Genomic DNA, 27,967 nt, shown 5'->3' with positions numbered 1-27,967 from the left:
AAAGTATTTTAATATAGTCTTATACCAGAAGGTAACTTATAGCGATATCCACACGTAATGATGACATGTGCAGATTTTCTATATTATATAGAAAATCTGCAGTAAGATTGTTTACTTTAAAAAGGAAAACCCTCCCTTGAAAAAGAACTTGAACTGACCGACTACTGTCTATTATTACTAATATTGTCTATTAGTATTTAAGATCTGTGTTGGTGAAACTGTATTCGGGAAGTGTAAAAATCAACTGACAAAAAGTTATTATCATTCATGTTTGTAACATCCAGATATTTTCAAATGACCAATAATTTCTGTCACTACATCCCATGATTTTAGCAACTCAGAAAGAGACAAACAACAGTCAAAGACATTACAAAGATGATTTATTTTGAAAGCAAACATTATAAAACTTGATTGACATTTTAATTGCAGACATATTTTAGTCGTTTTTTGTTATGAATAGACAAGAGCAAATTATGTTTTAAAGTCATTGAGAGTTCAATGATTACATTTAATGTTAAAATCAGCACACAATTCTGATCATTAGAATCAAACAGAAATCAATCTGTCAGTATGTTGATATTTCATATGTAGACTCAGAGTATGGCAGCACTTCTTGATATTCACGATCGGGCAGCACTTCTTGATATTCATGATCGATCAGTGGATTCTGAGGAACAACAGTGCTGTTGGTCTGAATGGACGTTATTCTTCCTGAAATCTAAATGAATGATAATAAAAAAATATACATTAGCTGTTAATTCCCATTTATAACTGAACTGAATTATTAATAGAAACAGAAAAAAGACATGTCTTACCTGCTGAAAATTTACATATCTAGGACTGTCTGTACTTTTCCTAGACAGTTTACGGTTCATAATTAATAAACCTAAAACCGCAAAATATTCTCTGATTAAATGCTGTCAAAATTGACAAATGTAGTACAACCAAACTTACATAAAATAGTTGTTTTTTTTTATAAATATATATCATTTATATAATAAATATGTAAAAAAGCTTAAGTTTAAAGGTCATTTTCCTGATTTAGATATATTGTGATTTAAAAAAGATATGTTTTTCCTCACCTATCACTGCAGCAAACAGCACAAGCACCAGCAGGGTGAACACAACAATCAGGGTCTGATTTCCTCTCTTATCTTGTGGGGGATTTTTTTGCTCTGGTTCATCTGGACCTTGGGGGGCTTCTGTGTTTTTGAGAAACGTTTTATCTTTTACAGATAATTTGGATAGTTTGGATAATTATTCAACTTTTTGTCATGCATCCTTGCCATTTAGATTGCAAAATAACTTTGAATAAATAACATTATTATTATTATTAGAAACATAATTATTATATAACAATAATAATATATCTCCGATATATATTTTTTCCAACTGACTAACAGTGGTGAACAGTTTGGTACGAGCACCGCCCTCTTGAGATACATCTTTAAAAAAGCAAAGTATAAAAGTATCATTTGTTGTTTGAATAATTGTAGTGCAAAACAATTATTTAAAATAACAACAATAATAATAAAGCTCTCAGTTGTATAAATGTATTGCAGTTTAACGCTTACCAGTGGTGTCCAGTCTAATACCGTCACTGACCTCTAAAACCCAGCCTGGTCTTATACAGTAATAAGTTCCTAAATCATCAACAGTGACAGTATTGATAATTAATTGGCTCCTGCTTCCCTCTCTATATTTGTTGCGGAATTTTTCGTCGTGATATTCAGGCTTTTCCGATCCAAACGTACGCAGTATCATCACTGGACGAACTGATGGTTTTATCACAAACCATATAACAGCTTTTAATCTCAACTCACAAGCTAAAGTCACACTCTGTCCTAGAGTCACCCGTTGATCAGTTACACCTTCTGTGTGTTGAGAACACACAAACACACCTGAACAAACAGAAAACATCATTCAGATTATCTGATCATGACAGGATCACATTGAATCAAACAAAATTACAAGAAATAAACTTACAGAGGAGTGAAAGCAGCAGATTCTTCATTCTGTGATCTTGTTGAACGTGTTCAGGTTGAACTTGTGTGGAGATTGATGATGTGTGTAACTTTATAATATCTGTTAGAGGAAGTGCTTCTACTGAGCTTCAGGAAATACTAAACGAAACAGAATGATGAAATTTACACTTACACTTACCTCACTTTTGTAGATCATGTTGGTTGTTTTAGTTGAGAATGGTGTTGTATGAACAGCCCCTTAAGGTGATGATACACAGGGCAACTTTTTGAGCAATGTTGCTGGGCAATCTTGCCGAGCGATTGTTGCTTGGGCACTTTCCCATTGAAAATGGGCAATACATTTCTGTCTGGATAATTTAGATCGGTCGTGGGCCCTGTGTCTCATCTGGTTGCCCGTTGACAGCAACATTGCTCAGAAAGTTGCGTGTGTATCATCACCTTTAGTCAACCATGTTTGTTGCCATAGTGATTGATAACTTAGGGCTTCAAAGATGAAGTTGACCTTGCTGACTCGTCATCTCCGCAGTAGAGTAAAAGTAGACATTTTAAGCCTTCTTTCGGTTAATTTGTGACACGCTCTCTGTCTGGGCGTAACTGGCGTAAACTAGTGTTTTTCCTCGATGCCTCGCAATGGCTCTGGCCACAGCCAATCATGCTGCATGCTGATTGGCTCACTGACGTTGACGAGATAAACCGCTTAGGTATCGAAATTTAGTACCAAACGACAAGAGATTTTTTGATACTCGTAGGTACAGAGGCAAATCGGTCAGTATTGATTACCCTCACCTGTTCCTAGTAGGGATGGGACGATTACCGGTTTCACTATAAACCACGATAAAATGTACTTACGGTTAGTATTATCGTTTAAAATTGAATTATCATTAAAACCGTGTTTGATTATCGCGATTTTAATAACTCACTGTAAATCATGTCCAGCCAGCAACAGCTCTGACGCCGGCGCAGCGCGCAATGTTGTTGTTTTTTTATTCGAGAAGGAATGGCGGAAGGCAGGTTAATGTTTTAAATCTTACATGATCACACAAATATTATCAAACTCAGTAAACAATAAATCAACTCTGATTTCATTTTCAATACAATCGAAAACGGAGACGCAAGACGGCAAGTTGTATGTGAATGAAACGAGAGCGCGCGTGCACATCTGTTGTTATACGCTGTGTTATAATGCGTTGTTATTGACGACGGTCATTTTAAGGAAGGAAACACCACAGAATATAATCTTGCTTAAAAAAGTGCATAGATCTGCTTGTTTTATTTGTTGTTGATTTTCAAATATAAAACTTAAAATATTTTCAGTGTGAGCATCAGTTATTTTTGAACACTTTCATCTCGTTTTAACAAAACCGTGATAATATTGATAATCACGATAATTTTGGTCACTATTATCGTGATATCAAATTTTCATACCGTCCCATCCCTAGTTCCTAGTTAGCCTCTCTTTATCCTGTGCATTGATACCCCAGTGTTTTCCTTGTTCAGTGTCTGGTGTTTTCCTTGGTTTGTTTTCAGTTCTGTTTTCGTCTGCATTCCCCATGTTTGGATTTACTCTTCAGTTTTATTTTCCTGCCTTGGCCCATGCCTGCATTTACTCATTTATGTTTGTTAATAAACATTTTGTGTTGCATTCCCTTATGAAAAGGAAATATATTTCCCAATATATGAATGATCAATATACACTCACCTAAAGGATTATTAGGAACACCATACTAATACTGTGTTTGACCCCCTTTCGCCTTCAGAACTGCCTTAATTCTACGTGGCATTGATTCAACAAGGTGCTGAAAGCATTCTTTAGAAATGTTGGCCCATATTGATAGGATAGCATCTTGCAGTTGATGGAGATTTGTGGGATGCACATCCAGGGCACGAAGCTCCCGTTCCACCACATCCCAAAGATGCTCTATTGGGTTGAGATCTGGTGACTGTGGGGGCCATTTTAGTACAGTGAACTCATTGTCATGTTCAAGAAACCAATTTGAAATGATTCGAGCTTTGTGACATGGTGCATTATCCTGCTGGAAATAGCCATCAGAGGATGGGTACATGGTGGTCATAAAGCGATGGACATGGTCAGAAACAATGCTCAGGTAGGCCGTGGCATTTAAACGATGCCCAATTGGCACTAAGGGGCCTAAAGTGTACCAAGAAAACATCCCCCACACCATTACACCACCACCACCAGCCTGCACAGTGGTAACAAGGCATGATGGATCCATGTTCTCATTCTGTTTACGCCAAATTCTGACTCTACCATCTGAATGTCTCAACAGAAATTGAGACTCATCAGACCAGGCAACATTTTTCCAGTCTTCAACTGTCCAATTTCGGTGAGCTCGTGCAAATTGTAGCCTCTTTTTCCTATTTGTAGTGGAGATGAGTGGTACCCGGTGGGGCTTTCTGCTGTTGTAGCCCATCCGCCTCAAGGTTGTGCGTGTTGTGGCTTCACAAATGCTTTGCTGCATACCTCGGTTGTAACGAGTGGTTATTTCAGTCAAAGTTGCTCTTCCATCAGCTTGAATCAGTCGGCCCATTCTCCTCTGACCTCTAGCATCAACAAGGCATTTTCGCCCACAGAACTGCCGCATACTGGATGTTTTTCCCATTTCACACCATTCTTTGTAAACCCTAGAAATGGTTGTGCGTGAAAATCCCAGTAACTGAGCAGATTGTGAAATACTCAGACCGGCCCGTCTGGCACCAACAACCATGCCACTCTCAAAATTGCTTAAAGGGGAAATGAAACGTCCATGTTTTGGCACTGGTAGTAGCTACATATATTAGAAAAATCACCTTGCCAAAAAATTTATTTTAAAAAAGTTGTTAAAACCACAGATATGACAAAATTATTTTCGTAATTTCTAGCTATCTATCTAGCTAGCGAGTCGCCATTTTGAAGTGACGTCACAGCCTACGTAAAGGGGTTGGTTGGTTCCGCTGGTGAGTGAAGAGAGTGAAGCGTTACTGGACCGGACTGAATACGCAATTGATTTGAAATGGAGGAAGACGAACTTGAAAGACCTGTTGAGCCCATGTGTCCCATTGCTTATGCATTTGAGTCGATACGGCGTGGGAACCGAGCAGTGGTACGTCGCTATGTCGAACAGCCGGTGATACATGGCCGTAGCCAGCTGAGGTCACCGAGGTCCGGACCTCTGTCATTTTTTTACATTCAAAAATAAAATTTCAAGCTCTCTGAATGATTAATTAGCCGTTTAAACCACCTCATATGAGTGTTTGCAATTCATTTTGCTGCGAGAATCTAGCGCAATGAACGGGGCTTGAGAGCGCGTTGTGAGGGCGCGGGTGCGATCCAGTGTTGCCAGATCCATCTAATGGAAATGTGGCAGTAGTCTTCTGGACTTGTTTTTCTGATTTAATGTCACACTTTAGGAAGTTATTAAAGTGGAAAGTTGCATGTTAGGGTTCGTGATATATTAATCTTATTTCCAAAACACAAGCTTTGAACTTATTTCGGATTATAAAAAATAAATAAAATTGTTTCTTGTTTTTCGTAGCAATATCTGGCAACATTTTACTGTTGGCATTAATACAAATAAAAAAGCTTATAGAAAAACTGTAATTGCTGACAGGAAGATACCACATTCGGTAAGACAAACGCAATGATCATCGTGATTATCTGTAAGAAATGTATAACACTATCAAAAACAATAGCATAATACAGATCTATATGTTACAGAATCAAAACCAATAGCATAATACAGATCTGTATGTTACAGAATCAAAAACAATAGCATAATACAGATCTGTATGTTACAGAATGAAGCAGGAAGACGGCTTTTTTATTTAGTCATTTCAGTGAGCCAAGGATTGAAGAGTAGTCCACACACACACACACACACACACACACACACACACACACACACACACACACACAAGCTATAACGTTAGCAAATAGCCTGTAAATAGTTGTAACATGTCTGTAAAATGTAAAACATTATATTGAATAAAAAATTATTTCACAAACATCTACAGTGTGCAGTTTGTTAACATAACGTTAGACGTCGTCTTTTTGTCTGGTACTAATAAACTTCACTAGCTAAACACTAAGTTAGCGTTATTTAGCTAGTTCATGCTTACAGCTGTTAGCTAACAATGACTGTACCTAACGTTAGTTGTTCGCTGGTTCGACTAGCACATGCATCTTGTTAACGAGCCAGTGTGATGCAAACATGTATGAGAGGTTTGACATGATAATATGATAGCAGATGAACGCTTTTTATGCGTAGTTTAATGTTAAGTTTTATGTCTTTCACTTCGTTTTACTGAACTCAGCCCAGAGCCTTTAAAGCCAACCAACCCCGTGACGTCACATGTTAGAATACTGCACAATGGCGGCGCCCTGGCCGCGAAAGATATAACGTTTTTTCTTTTATATGTTTACATTTGTCATGTTTCTTATATAATTGTTGATTATAGTGGAAATCCATTTTGTAAATCATGTAAACTTGATTGACTGCTTCATTTCTCCTTTAAATCACCTTTCTTTCCCATTCTGACATTCAGTTTGGAGTTCAGGAGATTGTCTTGACCAGGACCACAACCCTAAATGCATTGAAGCAACTGCCATGTGATTGGTTGATTAGATTATTGCATTAATGAGAAATTGAACAGGTGTTCCTAATAATCCTTTAGGTGAGTGTATTTAATGATATAACAGTATATTTGTGATATAATAATATATAAATGATATAATAATATATTGTGTTAATATATTACAATATATTGAATAATACATAAGGAATTGCTGCTTTTCATATATTGAAAAAAATATGTGACAATATATTTACTAATATATCATAATGTATGTAATTTCATATTCAGTAATACACTTCATAATTTATAGATGTATATGTGATCAGATTTGGTACTGCATGTGTAATATATTGCAGATATATTTACTCATGCATCATAAACACACACACATATATAGAAAAATATATAATGTAATGTATTTCTTATATTCTATAATTATTTACTTTATAAATGTTCCATATATATATATATATATAGTTAACAAAGGCACAAGCACACCTGCATGTACTAACGTATTTAACCAAAAGACTATCACTGTGCTGAGGAGTGCACAGCCATTACTTTAACCCTTAAACAGGCAAGAGTGGAAAATGATAAGCAAAAAATAATTTCATGTCATTTTTTATATCACCTGGACTTAGGTAAAACATATCCAAAATAATTTTTGAAATATTTGATGTATTTGGGATTTTATGAGTTGTGACTCCCAGGTCACGTTGGTTGATTAGGGTATAAAAAAGGACCAAGTCATTAATCTGTTAACTGTTACTGGCCCACTTGCCACTGCATGTTTAAAACAATTATCCTATACTTCATCTGATCTAATGTTGACAAATTATATATCATTCGAAAGCTTACGAACTCAAGATTCAGCCTGTGAAAAATCGGACCTTGCGTTACCATAAAAATTGTACTTTAACCCCTTAACTGTCACCCCCTTTTTGAGAATGGACATTAAAATGCACTATTCAAACTTAAATGGTTGTAATTCAAGAATGCTTTAAGGTGTAGACCTAAGTTTCGTCTTGTTTTAAAAAAAAACACTCAGGAGATTATTGCTGAAGTGAAAGCACTTCAAAAAATTTAAAGTATGAAAAAGTTATGGAAGTTTAAATTTACAGTAAATCAAATATACTGTACTTAATATTCTTTTATATAAAATATCTATTTTACAAAATATGTTTTACTCTTACTTACTAATTTTAATTTGATAATGATATCACAAAACTTGAAGTTCCCATGAGATTTTGTTTAGGCGTAATACCAAAAATAGCCACCGGGTGACATACATTCCATTGAATTTAATTGTATGCATTCTGCCGTAACAAATTTATACATTTCTGTCCAAATATCACTTCTGTCACAAAATATCAAACCTTGAGACTCAGACCTTTCTGAACAATATTTTGTCAAGATTAGAAAAGGTTTTGATCATAAATTATGAAACATGATTAAGCCCAAAAGGGGTGGAGCCAGATAAAAGAATTTAGAGTACCGTTTCTATGGTAATGCAATATCCAATTTCAAAACGATTGTTTTGAAATTGGAAGTTTCAATTATTAAAAGTGTGTGCGTCAACTTTTTGTGACAAACGCCAGAAGATTTTTTTGAGGTGCACTCTTGTCATAAATTCATCTATTACTGTTCGTACATAATTTGTTACAAACAACAGTGCTAAAATATCTATTTAGAAGTCTTAGGCCTTTCCAATAATATATAGTTTGTCATGATAAGATTAGGATTTAATTGTAATATAGTGAATTAAAAACTGGTCAAAATTAGGGTTAATCCCTTTTTTATACCCTAAACAGGCAACGTGACTCAGGAGTCACATATATTTCAAAACGTGCTAAATAACAACATGAACAACATATTAATTAATTTTCTTCTTCAGCACCTCAAGACAATGTTCACAATTAATGTTAGCAGTATTATTATTATTTTTCCAGAAGAAAAGTAAGTTTAATATATATTTACTTTCCTCAAAATCTGAGTGTCCTGCACCACCAGTAGCCATGTTGGATTTAAGGCCAATTTATACTACAATTTATACCAATTTGTACTACGTAGTGTACGTCGTAGGCTACGCACGTAGGCGACGCCGTCGTGAGCATTTATACTTCTGCGAATGTCTGTGTTGCTCTGCAGTTACACCGCCGAAACGCTAGTTGGCGCGGGTGGGTTTTAATGTTCCAGTTCCACTGTGTTTACATTCCTCGCGGCTATTTTGAGTTTAGGTTTCTACGAGCAATGGCGACTGAAGGAGTCATACAGATGGCTGTATTTCCGCACTTCTTCAAGCAATCTCTCGGTCACTTGGTCTGTTTCCATGGCTCTTCACTGATCTTCGGAATTTAAAAATGGCGGGCGGGCGGTGCAGAGTGCAGAAGATCATTCCGGAAATGCGTAGGAGGAAACGCGATGCTATCCAGCCGACCAATCACAGATCTTGCGGTCCGCGTCGCCGCGACGCGTAGTTACATTTTTGAGGAGGCGCGCGTCAGGGTACGGCGAAGGGTACGACGTATGGTACACGTCAATGCGTATGCTACGCCGTACCTTCTACGCGAACCCGACGCAAGGCTGACGAAAACTTGAAGCAAATCATGTGACCAGCATAACGTTACTCGAGACAGACTCAAGACAGACCAGGCTGTGATAAATGATTAAAGGGTTTGATGAAAAAATCGTTCTTATGCCCCAAAAAAAGACAATAAAAATTATGTGACACCCAGTTTTAGGGTTAAAAAAACAGCTCAAACGTTCCCTCAACTTTAATTATTTAACAAAAGCAAAGAAGAAAAGGTGTCTGACTGACACTGAACCGAACTTATCATAAATTACGATGGGCTCCGCGTTATTTCAGCACTGCGCTGTTTGCGGGGGCGGTAAACGTCGCCATGGTAACCGTGGCCCGCGTTCGATCAATCAGAGACGTCAGTGTTTTGCTTAGAATTGTGGGTAGTGTAGTATTTCTCCAGAAGATCGCAAATAACAAAGTTGATTTCATACCTTGTGGCTTTTATAGGAGCAGAAACTTTCGTTTCACAACCTCGTAGCTCGTGGTCAATCTACCTGGGATGGTTTAGACATTATGGCTGAAAATCAATATCCTACGTAGAAAATGAATGGGATTCTGCTGGTCTGTTGGGGCCCCCCTTGGAGGGCGGGGCCTGTTTAAATTGAAACGGGTGAAACATAGAAGGCCGCCTCTGGGGATATGAAGCGATGGTTTATGTTACTAAAATCTCACACTATTTATAGCTCCTAAATTAATAAAAAGTAAGTTATTAAGTCTTAAGACTATGAGGAATGAATACCCCCGAAAATGTACGTCAGAATGCAAGTTTGAGGGACTTTGTTTAAATTAAATAGGCCTACATATATTGTCACGTATCAGATAAAGCTATATTTGATCCCAAACACACCTTAAAACTTCTTTATGTCCATAACTAAATAATAATATACAATGTAGTATTGACTAAGGTAGGCTATGTTCAACTTATTTCGAGTGGTTTACCTCAGCGCGTCGGACTGTGATACTTCTACCAACAGGTAGATGGCGCCGTTCCTATTTAAAGACGATGCTAAACATGCAGAGATGAAACATTGCTCTGTCTGTCTGTATTTAAATTATAAACATATAAGATATTAAGAAAGTCAAGAAAACTTATAGAAGAATTAAAGTGAGAGCGATAGAGGAGGACGAGAGCCTCGCACGGTAGACGCGTGAGTCTAGATTTCACTTTGAGACTCTTTCACTAACAGCTTTTGTGGTGGACGGAAGAAATGCATGTACGGTTTGTAGTGTAGCAATGCGAAATTATTTGTATTCAATTTATTCTTTTGATTAATGTCTTTTATTAATTATATTCTTTATAGATTATTAATCTTTTACATGTTATTATTTCCTTAATCATTTATAGCCTATATTTTCTACTATTTGGCACATGCTCTGAATCTCTGATATGTTTTTTTGTTTGTTTTTTGGCATCTCTTCTGCTGTAAGATCGAGTGTGTGTATTTTCAATCAGAATTGATTAGGTATCTTTGTATCAGAATAGGCCTATGTCTGTGTCCATCTCTGCAGACATGAGATAATGCAAGATCTGCAATATTCTCTTAAAGATCTTAAAGGAGTCAAAACAACACCTCATATAGCATATCTGTTTCCCTCTATCTTTGACATTTGACCAGTCATTCAGACCTAGCCGTTACACTAACTATGACATACTGGATCAGTCTGTTTGACCTTTTCTTATCAGGCTAAAACATTCGTTTAAGAGGATGTAAGTTTCCTGTATATATACATATATCGTTGCTCTTATTTTGCTCTTCACTTATGCCTCTGTTTTCATTCTGCAAATGTCTTACTTCCTTTGTCCTTCTTTCTCTATACTCTGATCTTCACAATCTTTATGTGTTAGGTAGGGGGAGACCGGGGACAGTTGCAACACTTTCTGCATTTCTCTCAATTACTCAGAGACTATTTGGACTAGACCAACCAAATTTGTATATATTAAACTTGCATCTGTCTGCTAAGTACCCATACCATTTAAAGATGATTATATATGACATATCGTTCACAGTATTTATTTGAATGGAAGAAGTCAGATGTTGCAACTGACCCCGACCCAGGGGACGGTAGCAACACAACCCAGGGACGGTTGCAACATGTTAAAAATACCTTAAATTTCATTAATTAACTTAAGCTTTTTGTCTCAATGAGCAAAGAATTCTGAAAATATTAACTGTTTTAGGCCTACTATAATATTATAGTATTATTTATTTCAATAATATTATTGTAGCCTATTATTTATTTATTTATTTGGTCATATTTATCAAATAACAGTTATTGAGTTTTGTTTGTTCATGTGTAGAACATAGATTCAGTGTGCAGGTGTTACAGATGCTATTCAATCTCTCCATATTTCAGTGTCAGACAGGAAGAATTTAACAATTTGCAATGCAACAAACTTTTATTAAACATGCAATTTATAACATGTTGCAACCGTCCCCAACCCTATCAGCCATGACAGAACATCATACGCCTGCTAGACACACTGACTTTGACACATGCTAACCATGTCACTTAGAAGTCAACAAAACAATAATTCCAACGAAGTAAGTTTTGATTAATTCATGCAAAATTTCAGGACAGTATGACAAAAAATATATCTCATGAAAAAATTTACTTTCATACCTCCAAAACAAGTTTTGTTCAATAAATGCAGCAGCAGATGCTGAATATGTCTACTGTCTTCTTGGTGGGTGGAGGGTCTAACTGTGCATGTGCAGTATGAGTGACATCACTCTAGCTTGTTTCTGATTGGAGAGAAATGACATGTTGCAACCATCCCCTGTTGCAACTGTCCCAGGTCTCCCCAGTAGGCTACTTTGTATTTTATTATAAACTATTATGTAGCCTACTTGATTTATTTGTTTGTCTCTATAATTGTACATTTTTATTTAATAAATGTGGTATTCCTTATTCAGATTTTATCATTGACATAATCATAGCTTGTCTGCCTGGATTTCATTGCATCTGTTTGTATCAACATGAGGGAAATGTGAATTATTACTTAAAAAAAAAAAAAATGTTTAGGTGAACTAAACCGTTACGGTAAGTAAAATGGAAAAACATTTTCCATCATTGTGAGTTAAAATATTCAAAAACCACTTATTAGACAGACATTTATTTTTTAATATAATTTACTAATCAAGGCAAGAACAAAGAGAAGCAGTGAAAATATAGAACTATTTAAAATTTTGCATTAAAACAAACAACAATCAAGCTAACAATATTTTACTCATTATTTGTCAGAATATTTTTTTTTTCCAAAAGTGTTGTTGGTCGAATGGGACAGATGAAACTCCACTTCAGAAAACTACAGAATAATAATAAATAAATAAATAATAATAATTAGCTGCTAATGTCCATGTAGAATTTAGTTTTTCTGTGATAAAGAAAGCTGAATTATAGATGTGTTTTACCTCTTCATCATTTGTGCTGTAAAGCTGCTCCAGTTCCTCATCTTGATATTGTTGGTGTGTTTTTATGTTTTTTATCTCCTGTTTACAATAAAACTATTTTAGAGTGCAGACCTTTTTAGCATTTTTAGCTGGAAATTTTGGAAAAAAATGTCTTCCATGAACTACAATGTCAAGTGAATCATATAGCAATGTAAGTCTTACCTGTGCGGCGTTAAAGTCCTCGAGCTGCACTGGTTCGACATTCTGGCGATGTTGTCGACTTTTTGTGGGCTTCTTAAGTTGAAGTATTAACAGACCTAAAGCCATACATTATAAAACAGTACTTGAGTACATTTCATAGAAACTCTTCATAAAGGAATACACTAAACTTAATTGAAATGACTATAAATAAGTGGGCAGATTCATTTTGAACATTTTATCATGTTTTTTTTGTACAGAAATCTCACCTATTACTGCGATAATCAGCACAATGTTCAATATGAAGGATGCAACCGTCATAATATTGTCAGTCTTAGGTGTCTGTTGTGGCTGATTTTCGTTTTCTGTTCGATTGTGATCTTGGGCAGATTCTGTTTGAATAGAAAACATTTATCAGTTTTGTGTTTTTAATGCCAAATATGATTAAAAACCTCTGATAGAGTTATATTTAAGCACATACATTTAGGCTATTGCAGTAACATAGATAATAATTACTTTTTAGATATTTTATAGTTACAAATATATACATGTTATATGTCAGTTGTAAATGTGATTTATAAATACTTACCATTGAAGTAAAGTCTGGTGCCATTGCTGAGCAGTAGAGTTGGTGCTGTTTTTGCACAATAATATATTCCTAATTCATCAATAGTAATGTTTCTAATAAATAACCGGCTCAAAGTTAGTAATGAATATTTGTGTTTTAATCTTTCATCATAGAATATAGGTGATGTAGAATCTGATGAGAAAGTCCGCATTATCAACACTGGAGAATCTGTCAGTTTCTGGAAAACCCAATAAATCTCTTTTACATCAATCTGACAGTCTAAAGTCACGTTTTCCCCTAAATTCACCCGTTTATCTCTTAAACTCTGTGTAGTTTGACACACCAGCAGAACTGTGAAGATAAAACACACACAGTAAAACACACAATACCTTCAACCAAAACTATCCAGTCGTGTGAAGATCACAGTGAAAGTACATTGAGTAACTTAAACTTACAGAAGAGTAAAAGCTGCGCCGTCCTCATTCTGTAAGTGTTTAATTTATATGCAGTAAAATATTTTACTATGAATCTGAGCAGAAGTGTTAATGCAGAATAAAAATAAGACACCAGCAAACACACTTAATAGCGATGAAGTAGATCAGAGACGAAGACAAAGATAGAAAAGGCACAGGCGTTGACGTTTCCACACACAAACTTAACATATAAACCAGAGCAGAGTTGAAGCCGACTAACCCACAAAACACACTCAGAGCGGATGAATGCAGTGAGAAAATGAAGACACGAAAAACACACCTAAAAAACCAGAAGACTCACTGCAGCGCTCAGCGTTACACACGTCCAGTTTTATTTACAGTAGAAGGCCTATTTATTGACACTGAAATATGTTAATAAACCCAAAAGTCATGTACGGAAGGGGATTATTTTATGGCCCTTGAGCAGTGAAAATATGACATATGAGAACATTTGATATTTTTAAATATTTTTAATATGAGGGAAGAACAAAACACTAAACTTGGTTAAGCTATTTAATTATTTGGCAAAAAAAAAAAAAAGGCAAGCTACAGGTTTTATTTAAAGATTCAAGATAAAATGCATAGAAAAACAAAAAGCTTACAAGAAAAAACATACACTGACCACAGCATAATCAGTTATTAATATATCATTGGTTCTCTCATGTTTGCATGTGTTCAAAAGCTACATATAGAACTTGTATTTATATTTCATTTATAAGAAATGATCAAGACAAAAGCAAAGAAAGGCTGTGCTGAAAAAATATTGAGAATTTTGCATTATATACATGTTTAGGAAACAAACACCAGTCGATCTTAAACAACAATCAACAAGCTTACAATATTTACTATCATTATTTAGAAGATTACATGAAGTAATACTTTAATGTATACTCATGTATTTATAATAGTATTATATTACTGAAAATAATTTCTGTGTACTAATATATTTTGATCTGAGGCCAATAAGACGTCAATGAAGCAAAGGCTCCAGCCCTGTATATACTCTAGGCCTATACATATTTGGCTTTGCTTTTTGCCATTTTCCATCATTGTGAGTTCACATAAAAACACTCAAAAAATCAAAAACAACTTATTACAGAAATTTAATTCCTAAGAATTTACTTATCAAGAAAACAACAACAAAGAGAAACAATCCTGAAATGTACATTCATGTTTAAGTAAACAAGCAATAACATCAGTCAACCTAAAACAAACAACAATCAAGCTAACAATATTTTACTGATTATTTGTGAGAATATATTTCTGTTAGACTGTATGAGGGGATTCACTCTTGATCATGTTTGTCTAGGCTTTTTTCCAAAAGTGTTGTTGGTCGAATGGGAGAGACGAAACTCCACTTCAGAAAACTACAGAATAATAATTTTGTAAAAAAAAAAAAAATAATTAGCTGCTAATGTCCATGTAGAATTGAGTTTTTCTGTGATGAAGAAAGCTGAATTATAGATGTGTTTTACCTCTTCATCATTTGTGCTGTAAAGCTGCTCCAGTTCCTCATCTTGATATTGTTGGTGTGTTTTCTTACACACTTGAAGTTTGATCTGCAATAGACCTAAAATACCAGCAACATTTCTGATTAAACATTGTACAATTCATCACTAAAGGAATGTAGCATATTTTAAAAGAAAGATATTATATGATTTATTATTATTTGACATTTGACATTTTAGAACCATAATATCTTACCTATTATTGCCAAAAACATCACAATGTTCAGTATGACATATAAAATCATCAGAGTTTGCTGTGTATTCGGACTTTGTGAGTTATTGTTCACTTCTGTCTGATTCTGATCTTGAGCAGCTTCTGTTAAGAACAGAAAATACACGAGTTTTGTGTTTAGAAATGTAAAACATGTTTCAATATTACACAGACCTGATAGAAATAAAGGTTGAAATACAAATTTAATACATTATGTGAATGGTTTTAGATTATTCATAGATATAACAACAGATCAAACCGGTTTGTTAACACACTTACCAGTGATGTGAAGTCTGGTGCCATTGCTGAGCTGTAGAGGCGGGCCTGTTTTTACACAATAATATATTCCTAATTCATCAATAGTAATGTTATTAATAAATAAACGGCTCAAAGTTAATGATGAATATTTGTCTTTGAATCTTTCATCATAGAATTGAGTTGATGTAGAATCTGATGTGAAAGTCCGCATTATCAACACTGGAGAATCTGTCAGTGTCTGGAAAACCCAATAAATCTCTTTTACACCAATCTGACAGTTTAAAGTCACGTTTTCCCCTAAATTCACCCGTTTATCTCTTAAACTCTCTGTAGTTTGACACACCAGCAGAACTGTGAAGATAAAACACACAGATCACTGAGATTAGACAACAATAAAACACTATCCGCTCATGAGAAGATCACAATAAAATCATGCATGAACTTAAACTTACAGAACAGTAAAAGCTGCGCCGTCCTCATTCTGTTTTTTTTTTTTTTTACTTGTATGCAGTAAGATTGTTAACTACGAATCTGAGCAGAAGTGCTGATGCAGAAATGAAAGAAAAAGGAAGCCCCTCCCTTGAAAAGAAGATGTAGTTTAACTGGAACTGAAGTATTTGCAGAAGTAAGGGGCCTTTAAGTATTTAAGATCTGTGCCGGTGAAACTGCATTTGGAAAGTTGTTGACAAATGCATTATAAAACTTATTTTGATGTTTTAATTGCAGACAGGTTGATTTTTTATATGGATATGTGAGCAAATTATGTTTTAAAGTCTTTGAGAGTCATGTTATTCTTCTGTCACGCTCATGAAACTTCACGTCAGACCTCTAATGAATAAAAACATACATTATACAGTACATTATATATAAAAAACGTTACCACTTTTTACAGTGTAAAGGTTCTTGTTTGTTTGGGTTTTTCTTTTGACATAATGATGGAAAACGACTGAAATTACAGAAAATTTGGAATACTTATATTTGTGGTATCTGTCAGTGTTATGTTATGTTTGGTTTTGTTTGTGTCTTGAGTTTGCCTGTCCGCTGCCTGTCTGGGTTTTTTAGTTTGTTTCCATGGTTTTTCATTGTTTGATTAAGTTGAACACCTGTTACTCGTTGCTTTGACTTGTTTGGTTTGTATATTATGAGTTTGCTTTCTGTCGGTCTTTGTTTGGTATTCATCATTTAATGTTGGTTGTTCCGTTCGTGTTTTAGGCCCTGTTTACACGAGAACGCTCGCGGGTGAAAACGTAAAAATATTTTATCAGATGTGCCTTTCGTTTAGATGGCGGCGGTGTTTTTGGGGCTTAAAAACGCAAAAAAAGTGAAACCACCCTCCAGAGTGGAAATCTTAAAAACGCTCCACCGTCGCGTTTTCGTCTAAACGGTAAAAACGCAAAAGTCTGCTAGACAGTGAAGGCACCGATCAGTGCTTCACACTAGCCGCCTTGAGTGCATACTACATTGAATTTCACACACTTTTGCGTCACCGACCGTATGCACGCAGATTTCCCCCCCATATAACGCTCGTCTAAACGCAGAATAAAAAGTGATCACTTTTGCGTTTTCTCTTCAGATCGTTTCCGTGTAAACGTAGCCTTAATGTTTTTAACCAAAAATTGGGTTGAGTTCAAATCAAGCTCATCTGGGGTGCCTTTTCCTAAAGCCAAATGGTTGTAAGTTCTGTTGTTAACAACCTATTTCAATTGAAATTGTGACCATAGTTGGCTAACAATGCTTTTGGGAAACGCACCCCAAGTGGTTACACAATTGTTTAGGGTAAATGAATCACCCAAATCCTTTATTTCCAGACACTATGGAAATGAATAGGCTCTATGCACGACCGCTTCCGCGTTTTGTCTCAGCCCGCCCAGTTACATCCGGTGCTGCGTCGGAAGCCGTTTTTGCATTAGGTGGAGATAATGACAAATTACACTCGCTGTTTACAAGAACTTCCAGCGGTTAACGTGAATGATGTTAACAATATTGTGAGGCAGTTAGCTGTCACACATAAGAGTAAGAAAGAGAAGGGCTTTAAATTATAAATTTTGAGCTACATCGACAACTTTGAGGGTGAGTATTCTCTCATATCGCGCGAAATCCGACTAGCGAATCGGTTTCTAAAATCGTTGTCTCCGTTTCTGAGAAAATGAATTTTATTAAAGTTTTGTCGCTATACACTTCGCTATAGAATGCTCTATGCGGAAGTAAAGACGCTGGCTGAGATCCTACCGGAAATACGTCAGCAGCGTTCGTGCATAGAGCCTATTGCATCACTTTCCCTAAAAGGATGGGACATTTGGCTTAGACTGAACTGAACACATCATCACCAGCCAAAATGCATAAAAAGTTTTCTTTGTTGAAAACAGTGTGAACGGTCCCTTAGTATTGACAAATATAATACAATTTGTCACATGGGGCAAAATATGTTAACATTTTAAGACGAACACTATGCAAACATACTAGTTTCATACCTTTTTCCAGCATCTTTTGCATACTTGAACCCTTCGCAGCAGTGACTGTATGATTTAGAGATCCATATTTTCACACTGAGGACAATTAAGGGAGTCATACACAACTATTACAGGAGGTGAAAACATTCACTGATGCTCCAGAAGGAAACACTGCATTAAGAGCCGGGGGGTGAAAACTTTTTGAATTGGAAGATTCTTCTGTCGCTTCCGAAGGGCAGTAAATGGAAAAAAATATGACCCGACTCTTAATGCATTGTGTGTTTTTCCATCTGGAGCATCAGTAAAAAATTTCACCTTTTGTAGTTGTGTCTGAGTCCTTCAATTAATTAATAGATCTCAAAATTACACAGTCACTGCTGGAAAGGGTTCAAATGTCTTCAAAAATGTCTTCATCTTGTTTCAAAGTAGAACGAAAGTCTTAAGGGTTTGGAACGACATGAGGGTGAGTAACTGATGACAATATTTTCATTCTTGGGTGAACAAATCCTTTTTGCATAATTGCATAAGTTTGCATAATTTTTCTGAGTCGTTGATTCATTTAGTATTTTCTGAAGCTCAGCAGAAACACTTCCTCTAAAAGATGCTATAAAGTTACACACATCATCAATCTCCACACAAGTTCAACCTGAACATGTTCAACAAGATCACAGAATGAAGACTCTGCTGCTTTCACTCCTCTGTAAGTTTATTTCATGTCATTTTGTGTGTGATCCTGTCATGATCAGATAATCTGAATGATGTTTTCTGTTTGTTCAGGTGTGTTTGTGTGTTCTCAACACACAGAAGGTGTAACTGATCAACGGGTGACTTTAGGACAGAGTGTGACTTTAGCTTGTGAGTTTAAATGTAAAGCTGCTATTTGGTTTGTGATAAAACCATCAGTTCGTCCAGTGATGATACTGCGAACGTTTGGATCTGAAGAGGCTGAATATTACGACGAAAAATTCCGCAACAAATATACAGAGGGAAGCAGGAGCCAATTAATTATCAATACTGTCACTGCTGATGATTTAGGAACTTATTACTGTATTAAACCAGGCTGGGCTCTACAGATCAGTGACGGTATGAGACTGGACACCGGTACGTTTTAAACTGCAATTTTCATTTCAAAATTCATTTAACTTTTTTTTATTTTTATATATAATGTACTGTATAATGTATGTTTTTATTCATTAGAGGTCTGACGTGAAGTTTCATGAGCGTGACAGAAGAATAACATCCATTCAGACCAACGGCACTGTTGTTCCTCCTCAGAATCCACTGACCGATCATGGATATCTAGAAGTGCTGCCATATCTGAATATGAAATATCATCATACTGACAGATTGATTGCTGTTTGATTCTAATGATCAGAATTGTGTGCTGATTTTAACATTAAATGTAATCATTGAACTCTCAATGACTTTAAAACATAATTTGCTCTTGTCTATTCATAACAAAAAACGACTAAATCTGTCGTTTTTTGAATTTTGAATGTATCTTTCAAAATAAATAATCATTGTAATGTTTCTGACTGCTTGTTTGTCTTTCTCTGAGTTGCTAAAATCATGGGATGTAGTGGCAGAAATTATTGGTCATTTGAAAATATCTGGATGTAACAAACAAGAATGATAAAAACGTTTTGTCAGTTTGCAGTGTAAATCGCTCAGCCGGCCGATGTGAGTCACTTGATGTTTACACTTTCCAAATATAGTTTCACCAACACAGATCTTAAATACTAATAGACAATATTAGTAATAATAGACAGTAGTCGGTCAGTTCAAGTTCTTTTTCAAGGGAGGGTTTTCCTTTTTCTTAGTTTCTGCATCAGCACTTCTGCTCAGATTCGTAGTAAACAATCTTACTACAGATTTTCTATATAATATAGAAAATCTGCATGTCACCATGACTCGCTATATAAATTACCTTCTGGTATAAGACTACTTTTAGAATATTAAAATTCTTTCTACTGAGATAACTAGGGTAGGTTGTCATTGAGTAAGTCATTTAGGCCTATACGTTAGTTCTCGTGAAAAATATAATGTGACTCTCTAGTAGAAAGCTGCAGTGATATCGTCGTATTTACTCTGAATGAATTAATAAAGGCATACACACATTACAACAGCTCAGAACATTACATTACATTATCAACACATGTACATTTCTTTGCATAGTTATTAATGACTAGCTATAAACATAAGTGACTTCAAACGCTTTCCATTCACACTAGAAAAGTAAGAAAGTACGATCAACAGACTATTTATGAACACTCTCTGTACAGTTCACACGCCCTGGCCCACAAAAGACCTGTGTGGCATTTACAATGGTCACAGTGACACTTAAATCTCGTACTCTTTACGAATAGAATAAGATTTCTAGAATGTACACATAAGCAATGAAACCATAACATTTTCACTAATATTTACCCTTTACAACCAAATAACCATATTAAATTGATGATACAACAATGCAGCTGGGATATTAACCACATGCTTATCTCTAAAGCCTGTTTTATGCTTCTGCGTCGAATCGACGGCGTACCCCCGCGGACCCCTCTGCGTCGACGCGAACCTCGACGCGACCCCTCCGCCGTAGCTATTTTTGAAGACATTTGAACCCTTTCCAGCAGTGACTGTGTAATTTTGAGATCTATTAATTAATTGAAGGACTCATACACAACTACAAAAGGTGAAATTTTTTACTGATGCTCCAGATGGAAAAACACACAATGCATTAAGAGTCGGGTCATATTTTTTTCCATGAAAATGAAAAACGTATGCAATTATGCAAAAAGGATTTGTTCACCCAAGAATGAAAATATTGTCATCAGTTACTCACCCTCATGTCGTTCCAAACCCTTAAGACTTTCGTTCTACTTTGAAACAAGATGAAGACATTTTTGAAGACATTTGAACCCTTTCCAGCAGTGACTGTGTAATTTTGAGATCTATTAATTAATTGAAGGACTCATACACAACTACAAAAGGTGAAATTTTTTACTGATGCTCCAGATGGAAAAACACACAATGCATTAAGAGTCGGGTCATATTTTTTTCCATTTACTGCCCTTCGGAAGCGACAGAAGAATCTTCCAATTCAAAAAGTTTTCACCCCCCGGCTCTTAATGCTACGGCGGAGGGGTCGCGTCGAGGTTCGCGTCGACGCAGAGGGGTCCGCGGGGGTACGCCGTCGATTCGACGCAGAAGCATAAAACAGGCTTTAGAGATAGTGCACCTCCAAAAAATTGTAACTACGCGTCGCGGTGACGCAGACCGCAGGGGCTGTGATTGGTCAGATTATACATCATTTCCGGAGTAAAATATATTAAAATAGAAAACAGTCATTTTAAATTGTCATAAAATATGTTTTGTTTTATTGTTTTTTATATACTAAACACAGCCTTGGTGAGCAGAAGAGACTTCTTTTAAAAACATTAAAAATCTTACCGATCTAAAACTTTTGACCGGTAGTGTATGTATATATTTATATATATTCTTTTCTTTTTTTGTTGTTGCTAGAAATAAACTTCAATCAATCAAATCAATGTTTGTTTTGAAAAAAAGTTTGTTGTTTATTTACAATACAATGTTCACGGGTACATCATGGATATCAAGTAATTAACCAAGTCTGCCACGGGACACTACATTATCCTGCCATGGCACCGTGGTCGAACCCATTTTGTAGCCCAACCCGGTGATCTTTGCACCCGAAGATAAAATCTTTAAAGTCACTGCCAGTCTCTGAGCGAGGTCAATAGGCATACTGTGTGTAGTCTGATGCTGTATTAACAGCTTTAAACGATGAACAAGATCGTCAAATCGACCTTTCGACATCCGAAAATACTTAAAGTGCATTTCTTCGTCCAAGTCCCTCAGCGGTCGAACAACCGTAACAAATTCGCCAATCCTTCCCCTGTCTTCGTGCACTGGTCGTACAGACCACCTTCGCTGACGTCTTTTTCTTCTACGATTAAACATTTGCAATAAAATCATTTGTTGATTAGCTCCAGCTGCAACAACACTCTCTCTCTTTCGCTCGCCATTGTCGGAAATGAAAAAGCGGAACCGGCGCATGGAACCAAAACAAACTAGGGTAGAGATTCGCGAACCACACCACCCCCCTAGCGTTCTGGCGGTGAAATGCACCGCGATGCAACGCAACCCGACGCAGAACCATAAAACGGTCACGACGCCGTTGGAGTGACGGCGTAGCTACGCCGTGGAGTTGACGCAGAAGCATAATGAGGGCTTAACTGTTCAATGTTTTGTCCAACATGGCGGGCTGGCGCGCTAATCCCAGAGCGCCCGTGCTAATAACCATGTGCTGAAACTATACTAATAGTTCAATAGTTAATTAATTCGCGTACAATAAGTTTGAGGCTAACAATACACTGAAAATCACCTTAATGGAGTTTTTTATTGGTTCTCTTGTCCGTGTCCGTCTCGTGTCAGCAGTCTGGCAGCAGTGCTGGGTCGAATGCCTGCCAACTCAGTCTCAACCTGTTGTTACGGTGATCATGATTTAAGGTGGCAATCATAAGTCTACTATAAGTCTACTGTTTACAATAGATTTGATTTGGCTTGTGTATAATACATTATTTCTTTCTTTTGCGGAACATAAATGCAGATGTTATGCAGAATGACAATGTAATGACAGTAAATTATCTATTCATATCACTATCTTAACTACTGTGGTAGATTTTTTCTTCTATTCTACCTGGGTCTCGTCTACAGTCGACGTCCCCGAACGTCTACAGTCGACGTTAGTTTCCTATAATATTTATACTCTAGCGCGTCTACACATCAACGTCGGCTGAGTGGTCTAATTCTATAGGCTACTCTAACTTGTAGAATAAAAATAAACAATAATAAACAGACAGACTTCAGCAAATGTCCTTTAAATGCTTTAATCACGGCCGGGAGAGTAGCCTACTCGAGTAACTCTCAGAGAATCTCATCGAAAAAGAAGAATACAGGTTTTACAGGATAAAGACAGACACAACAAAATAAGATCATCGTGACTACATGTCACCTTCTAGCAATATGATTGGTTCAATTGGTAAAGCAAGCCCCCCCCTTTTTACTCTCTGTTACTGGCATAAGCAAAAATATCATAATAACATTGTATGGGTTAAGAGTTCAGCTGATTACTCAATATATCATGACATAATACAAACAGTATATTTCAGAATTTGTCATGATCAGCACTTGAGAATTTTCCATACAGAACCCATCACACTTCTCTTTTTGTGTTTAGGAAAGTAAGTCATGTGGTTTTATGTCAACACAAGGCTGAGGGATGACATAATTGTTATTTTTGCCATTTTACATTTTTAGGTCATTATGAGGTTTACGATTACCATTGCAAGTTATGACAAAAAGTTATCAATCTTGTTTGTTACATCCAGCTGAGTTTCATTTTCACATGAGCAATCAGGATATGGAGGACCAGGAGTGCCATTGAAAAATAAGTGTAAACATGATGGTTATTGTAGTTCTAGACTTAATGTGAACATGCATTTATTCATCTCAATTGCACAAAGATTCTTTTTTTTTTTTTTTTTATTGCAGTAAGAGGTCTGAAATCACATACTCTAGATTCTTAATTTGAATAATTACTAAAAAAGTAATAAAAAAGTATGTTCTGTATAGCCGTGAATCTGCATTTACTTCGGCCTGAGGCGTATTCATATCACTTTTGGTGTGAAAGCTTTTACATCAGCCAAAAATGTAACTTTTATTTATTAATTTATTTTTGTTATTAGAAAACAAACAAGCAAGCCCAGCCCAGGTGAGAAAAAGTAACCCAAAATTAATGCAACACATTACATTACTACGCAATTATTTATTTTTTTAGGGAGTTACGCAATATTGTAACGCATTACTTTTAAAAGTAACATTCACTACATCCCATTTCACTCAATTAATAGCAACTCAGAGAGAGACATAAACAATCAAAAACATTACAAAGTTGATATATTCTCAAGTCAAAAGCTATAAAACTTGATTGACATTTTAATGTTAAAATCAGCACACAATTCTGATCATTAGAATCAAACAGAAATCAATCTTTCATATGTAGACTCAGAGTATGGCAGCACTTGATATCCATGATCGATCAGTGGATTCTGAGGAACAACAGTGCCGTTGGTCTGAATGGATGTTATTCTTCTGTCTGAAATCTAAACGAATGATAAGAAAATAATGATTATAGCTGCTAATTCCCATTTATAACTGAACTGAACTGAATTATTAATAGAAACAGCAAAAAGACATGTCTTACCTGCTGAAAATTTACATATCTAGGAATTTTCCTAGACCGTTTACGGTTCATAATTAATAAACCTAAAACCGCAAAATATGATCTGATTAAATAATGAAAATTAATTGACAAATGTAATACAGCCAAACTTACATAAAATAGTTAGTTTTTTATCAAATTGATTATAATATAATAATATAAATATATTATAAATATATATTTAAGTATTTCATATCATTTATATAATAAATATGTATTTATTTAGATATATTGTGATTTAAAAAAAAAATTATACTCACCTATCACTGCAGCAAACAGCACAAGCATCAGCAGGGTGAACACGACAATCAGGGTATGATATGCTCTCTGTGGGGGATTTTTTTGCTTTGGTTCATCTGGACCTTCTGTGCAAAAAAATTATTTAAAATAACAACAATAATAATAAAGCTCTCAGTTGTATAAATGTATTGCCGTTTAACGCTTACCAGTGGTGTCCAGTCTCATACCGTCACTGATCTGTAGAGCCCAGCCTGGTCTTATACAGTAATAAGTTCCTAAATCATCAACAGTGACAGTATTGATAATTAATTGGCTCCTGCTTCCCTCTGTATATTTGTTGCGGAATTTTTCGTCGTAATATTCAGCCTCTTCAGATCCAAACGTACGCAGTATCATCACTGGACGAACTGATGGTTTTATCACAAACCATATAACAGCTTTTAATCTCAACTCACAAGCTAAAGTCACACTCTGTCCTAAAGTCACCCGTTGATCAATCAAACCTTCTGTGTGTTGAGAACACACAAACACACCTGAACAAACAGAAAACATCATTCAGATTATCTGATCATGACAGGATCACACACAAAATGACATGAAATAAACTTACAGAGGAGTGAAAGCAGCAGAGTCTTCATTCTGGGATCTTGTTGAACGTGTTCAGGTTGAACTTGTGTGGAGATTGATGGTGTGTGTACCTTCATAGAATCTCTTAGAGGAAGTGTTTCTGCTGAGCTTCAGAAAATACTAAATAAAACGGAAGAAATGATTGAATTTACACTTACACTGAGCTCACTTTAGTTTTTTTGGAAATGGGAGTAGATCATGTTTGCGTCATTTCCTGGAGATTCATCAAGTTCTTGTTATAGATGATCAGTTACTTTCCAGACCAAATAAAGAGACACAAACAAAGCTGAAAAACAGCTTTAGTTCAATCACTTTCTGCTTTTAAGCATGAATAAAAGTCTATCAACTTAGCACTTCTTGATTTTTTTCAACAACAAAAAAAGACTCTTGCAAAAGAGTTTGATGTGTTTAATTTGTGACACGCTCTCTGGGCGTAACTGGCGTAATTAAACTAGTGTTTTTCCTCGATGCCTCACAATGGCTCTGGCCACAGCCAATCATGCTGCATGCTGATTGGCTCACTGACGTTGATGAGATAAACCGCTTAGGTATCGAAATTTTGTACCAAACGACGAGATTTTTTGATACTCGTAGGTACAGAGGCAAATCGGTCAGTATTGATTACCCTCACCTGTTCCTAGTTAGCCTCTCTTTATCCTGTGCATTGATACCCCAGTGTTTTCCTTGTTCAGTGTCTGGTGTTTTCCTTGGTTTGTTTTCAGTTCTGTTTTCGTCTGCATTCCCCATGTTTGGATTTACTCTTCAGTTTTATTTTCCTGCCTTGGCCCATGCCTGGATTTACTCATTTATGTTTGTTAATAAACATTTTTGTGTTGCATTCCCTTTCGAAAAGAAAATATATTTCCCAATATGAATGATCAATGTATTAAATACAACTTCTCGTCCAGGCCCTGGTCATTACTAGGCTTGACTACTGCAATGCTCTTCTGGCTGGACTTCCATCATGTGCAACTAAACCTCTACAAATGATTCAGAACGCTGCAGCTCGTCTTGTCTTCAACGAGCCCAAGAGGGCCCACGTCACTCCTTTGTTCATCTCACTGCACTGGCTACCTCTCTCTGCTCGCATCAAGTTCAAAGCACTGACGCTTGCTTACAGATCTGTCACAGGCTCAGCTCCCTCCTACTTTCACTCACTCCTACGAGTCTACATCCCTACCAGAAGCCTACGATCGGTCAACGAGCGACGTCTCGTGGTCCCATCACAGAGAGCCAAAAAATCACTTTCCAGAACATTCTCATTCACAGTTCCATGCTGGTGGAATGATCTCCCCACCGGCATCCGGAATGCAGAATCCATGACAACATTCAAAAAAATTTGTATATATATATATATATTTTTTTTTTTCTGTAAATTCTCGCTTATCGGGCTTATGCTACTCTGAATAATGCCTGAACTTCATATTTTGAGCACTTCTTGCGTTGTTTTTTTGCCTCTTCACGATGACTTGCTTAATTTAGTCCCAATTTGTAAGTCGCTTTGGACAAAAGCGTCTGCTAAATGACTAAATGTAAATGTAAATGTAAATGATTTAACAGTATATTTGAAAATATCAGAATAATATATTGTGTTAATATATTACAATATATTGAATAATACATAATGAATTGCCGATTTTCATATATTGAAAAATATGTGACAATAAATGTACTAATATTATATCATAATGTATGTCATTTCATATTCAGTAATACACTTCATAATATATAGATGTATATGTGATCAGATCTGGTACACTGTAAAAAAAAATACATCCCCAAGTCAAAAATTTCAAGTGACCGATCTAAATTTTTCAATTAGTCTGACGTATTATTTCTCATTGAGCCAATGTTAACAGACTATTGCAACAAGAATTTCACTTGGGCCAATTTAAAAATGTAGATGTTATCGGTCACTTGAAATTTTTGATTTGGGAGGGTTAGAAATGTTTTACAGTGTACTGCATGTGTAATATATTGCAGATATATTGCATATATGCATTATAAACACACACATATATAGAGAAATATATAATTTAATATATTTCTTATATTCTATAATTATTTACTTTATAAATGTTCCATATTTTCAAGCTCGTTAACAAAAGCACAAGCACACCTGCATGTACTAATGTATTTAACCAAAAGACTATCAATGTGCTGAGGAGTGCACAGCCATTACTTTAAAAAAATAGTAATTATAGTCTTAATGTTATTCGGCCAATCGTCAACCGAACCATAGATCATTAAATACTAACAGATCTCCACTTATATTAATATTGAGCAAAACACATCAAATAACACTTACTTTTAACATTTGCTCTCATTTAACAGCCAGAAGCAAAGCATGCTGGGAACTAGAAATCTGTTGTAACTCGTTCCGTGAATGTGTGTTTATATGTGAACATACAATCACATTTATATGGGAACATGTATGTGCAATATATGTACACAATAAAGGATAAAACTTTGTGAATATTACATGTAATGGTTTTTTTTTTTCTTAATTTATAAATATTTTATATGTATTAATATAGCCATACATGGTCAATGCATATATTGCAGTATATTGACAAATATAACTACTAGTTTCCCATATATGG

At 35.7% G+C, this 27,967-nt stretch overlaps 3 protein-coding genes and 1 long non-coding RNA gene across 8 annotated transcripts in view; 1 reads left to right on the top strand and 3 right to left on the bottom strand.

Annotated features, from left to right (window-relative positions):
- LOC309475761 (uncharacterized protein) overlaps positions 1-16,511 on the bottom strand; it is a 56,049-nt gene extending 39,538 nt beyond the window's left edge. Inside the window, exons 1-10 of one of the 4 annotated variants that reach the window (XM_082138638.1) lie at positions 16,199-16,500; positions 15,768-16,097; positions 15,474-15,593; positions 15,245-15,339; positions 13,752-15,136; positions 13,318-13,647; positions 12,998-13,120; positions 12,753-12,847; positions 12,552-12,629; positions 12,355-12,445 (exon numbers count right to left, since the gene is read on the bottom strand). In XM_082138638.1, the coding sequence (XP_081994764.1) occupies positions 12,371-12,445; positions 12,552-12,629; positions 12,753-12,847; positions 12,998-13,120; positions 13,318-13,647; positions 13,752-13,779 (729 nt within the window). In that variant the 5' untranslated portion in view covers positions 13,780-15,136; positions 15,245-15,339; positions 15,474-15,593; positions 15,768-16,097; positions 16,199-16,500 and the 3' untranslated portion in view covers positions 12,355-12,370. Of the gene's footprint in view, positions 1-12,354; positions 12,446-12,551; positions 12,630-12,752; positions 12,848-12,997; positions 13,121-13,317; positions 13,648-13,751; positions 15,137-15,244; positions 15,340-15,473; positions 15,594-15,767; positions 16,098-16,198 lie in introns of those variants that run through there. The other 3 variants (XM_082138640.1, XM_082138639.1, XM_082138643.1) reach the window with 3 other exon arrangements.
- On the bottom strand, positions 424-26,908 carry LOC309475763 (uncharacterized protein). The gene is made up of 6 exons (XM_082138646.1): positions 25,996-26,908; positions 1,987-2,771; positions 1,575-1,901; positions 1,083-1,202; positions 816-886; positions 424-718 (listed from the first exon to the last, which is right to left on the bottom strand). Exons 2-6 carry the CDS (start codon positions 2,012-2,014, stop codon positions 566-568), a joined length of 699 nt encoding a protein of 232 aa, XP_081994772.1. The 5' UTR covers positions 2,015-2,771; positions 25,996-26,908; the 3' UTR covers positions 424-565.
- Positions 18,703-19,726, top strand: LOC309475134. The gene is made up of 3 exons (XR_014197525.1): positions 18,703-18,896; positions 18,974-19,297; positions 19,394-19,726. It is a non-coding gene; the product is annotated as an uncharacterized lncRNA (long non-coding RNA).
- Positions 23,088-26,002, bottom strand: LOC309475762 (uncharacterized protein). 2 transcript variants are annotated; one of them, XM_082138644.1, is made up of 5 exons: positions 25,348-26,002; positions 24,944-25,270; positions 24,758-24,862; positions 24,480-24,541; positions 23,088-24,378 (listed from the first exon to the last, which is right to left on the bottom strand). In XM_082138644.1, exons 1-5 carry the CDS (start codon positions 25,439-25,441, stop codon positions 24,250-24,252), a joined length of 717 nt encoding a protein of 238 aa, XP_081994770.1. In that variant the 5' UTR covers positions 25,442-26,002; the 3' UTR covers positions 23,088-24,249. The 2 variants fall into 2 exon arrangements, with proteins under 2 accessions (XP_081994770.1, XP_081994771.1); XM_082138645.1 differs by having other exon boundaries at positions 24,758-24,859.
- Positions 26,909-27,967: the final 1,059 nt, after the last annotated feature.

This window comes from Leuciscus leuciscus (genome assembly GCF_965113295.1).
Source record: "Leuciscus leuciscus genome assembly, chromosome: 15".
Classification (NCBI taxonomy): Eukaryota; Metazoa; Chordata; class Actinopteri; order Cypriniformes; family Leuciscidae; genus Leuciscus; species Leuciscus leuciscus.
The sequence above is the reverse complement of the archived record's forward strand: the minus strand, read 5'-3'. Positions and strand labels throughout refer to the sequence as shown.

Bases quoted from the DNA above. Each gene is read 5' to 3' on its own strand.
- LOC309475763 (XM_082138646.1), bottom strand. From the start codon at position 2,014: ATGAAGAATCTGCTGCTTTCACTCCTCT. The intron at 1,203-1,574 runs GTAAGCGTTAAA...TCAAAAACACAG, and splicing joins TATTAGACTGGACACCACTG to AAGCCCCCCAAGGTCCAGAT. The intron at 887-1,082 runs GTGAGGAAAAAC...TTGCGGTTTTAG, and splicing joins GCTGTTTGCTGCAGTGATAG to GTTTATTAATTATGAACCGT.
- LOC309475762 (XM_082138644.1), bottom strand. From the start codon at position 25,441: ATGAAGGTACACACACCATCAATCTCCACACAAGTTCAACCTGAACAC. The intron at 25,271-25,347 runs GTAAGTTTATTT...CTGTTTGTTCAG, and splicing joins TCTGCTGCTTTCACTCCTCT to GTGTGTTTGTGTGTTCTCAA. The intron at 24,542-24,757 runs GTGAGTATAATT...TTGCGGTTTTAG, and splicing joins GCTGTTTGCTGCAGTGATAG to GTTTATTAATTATGAACCGT.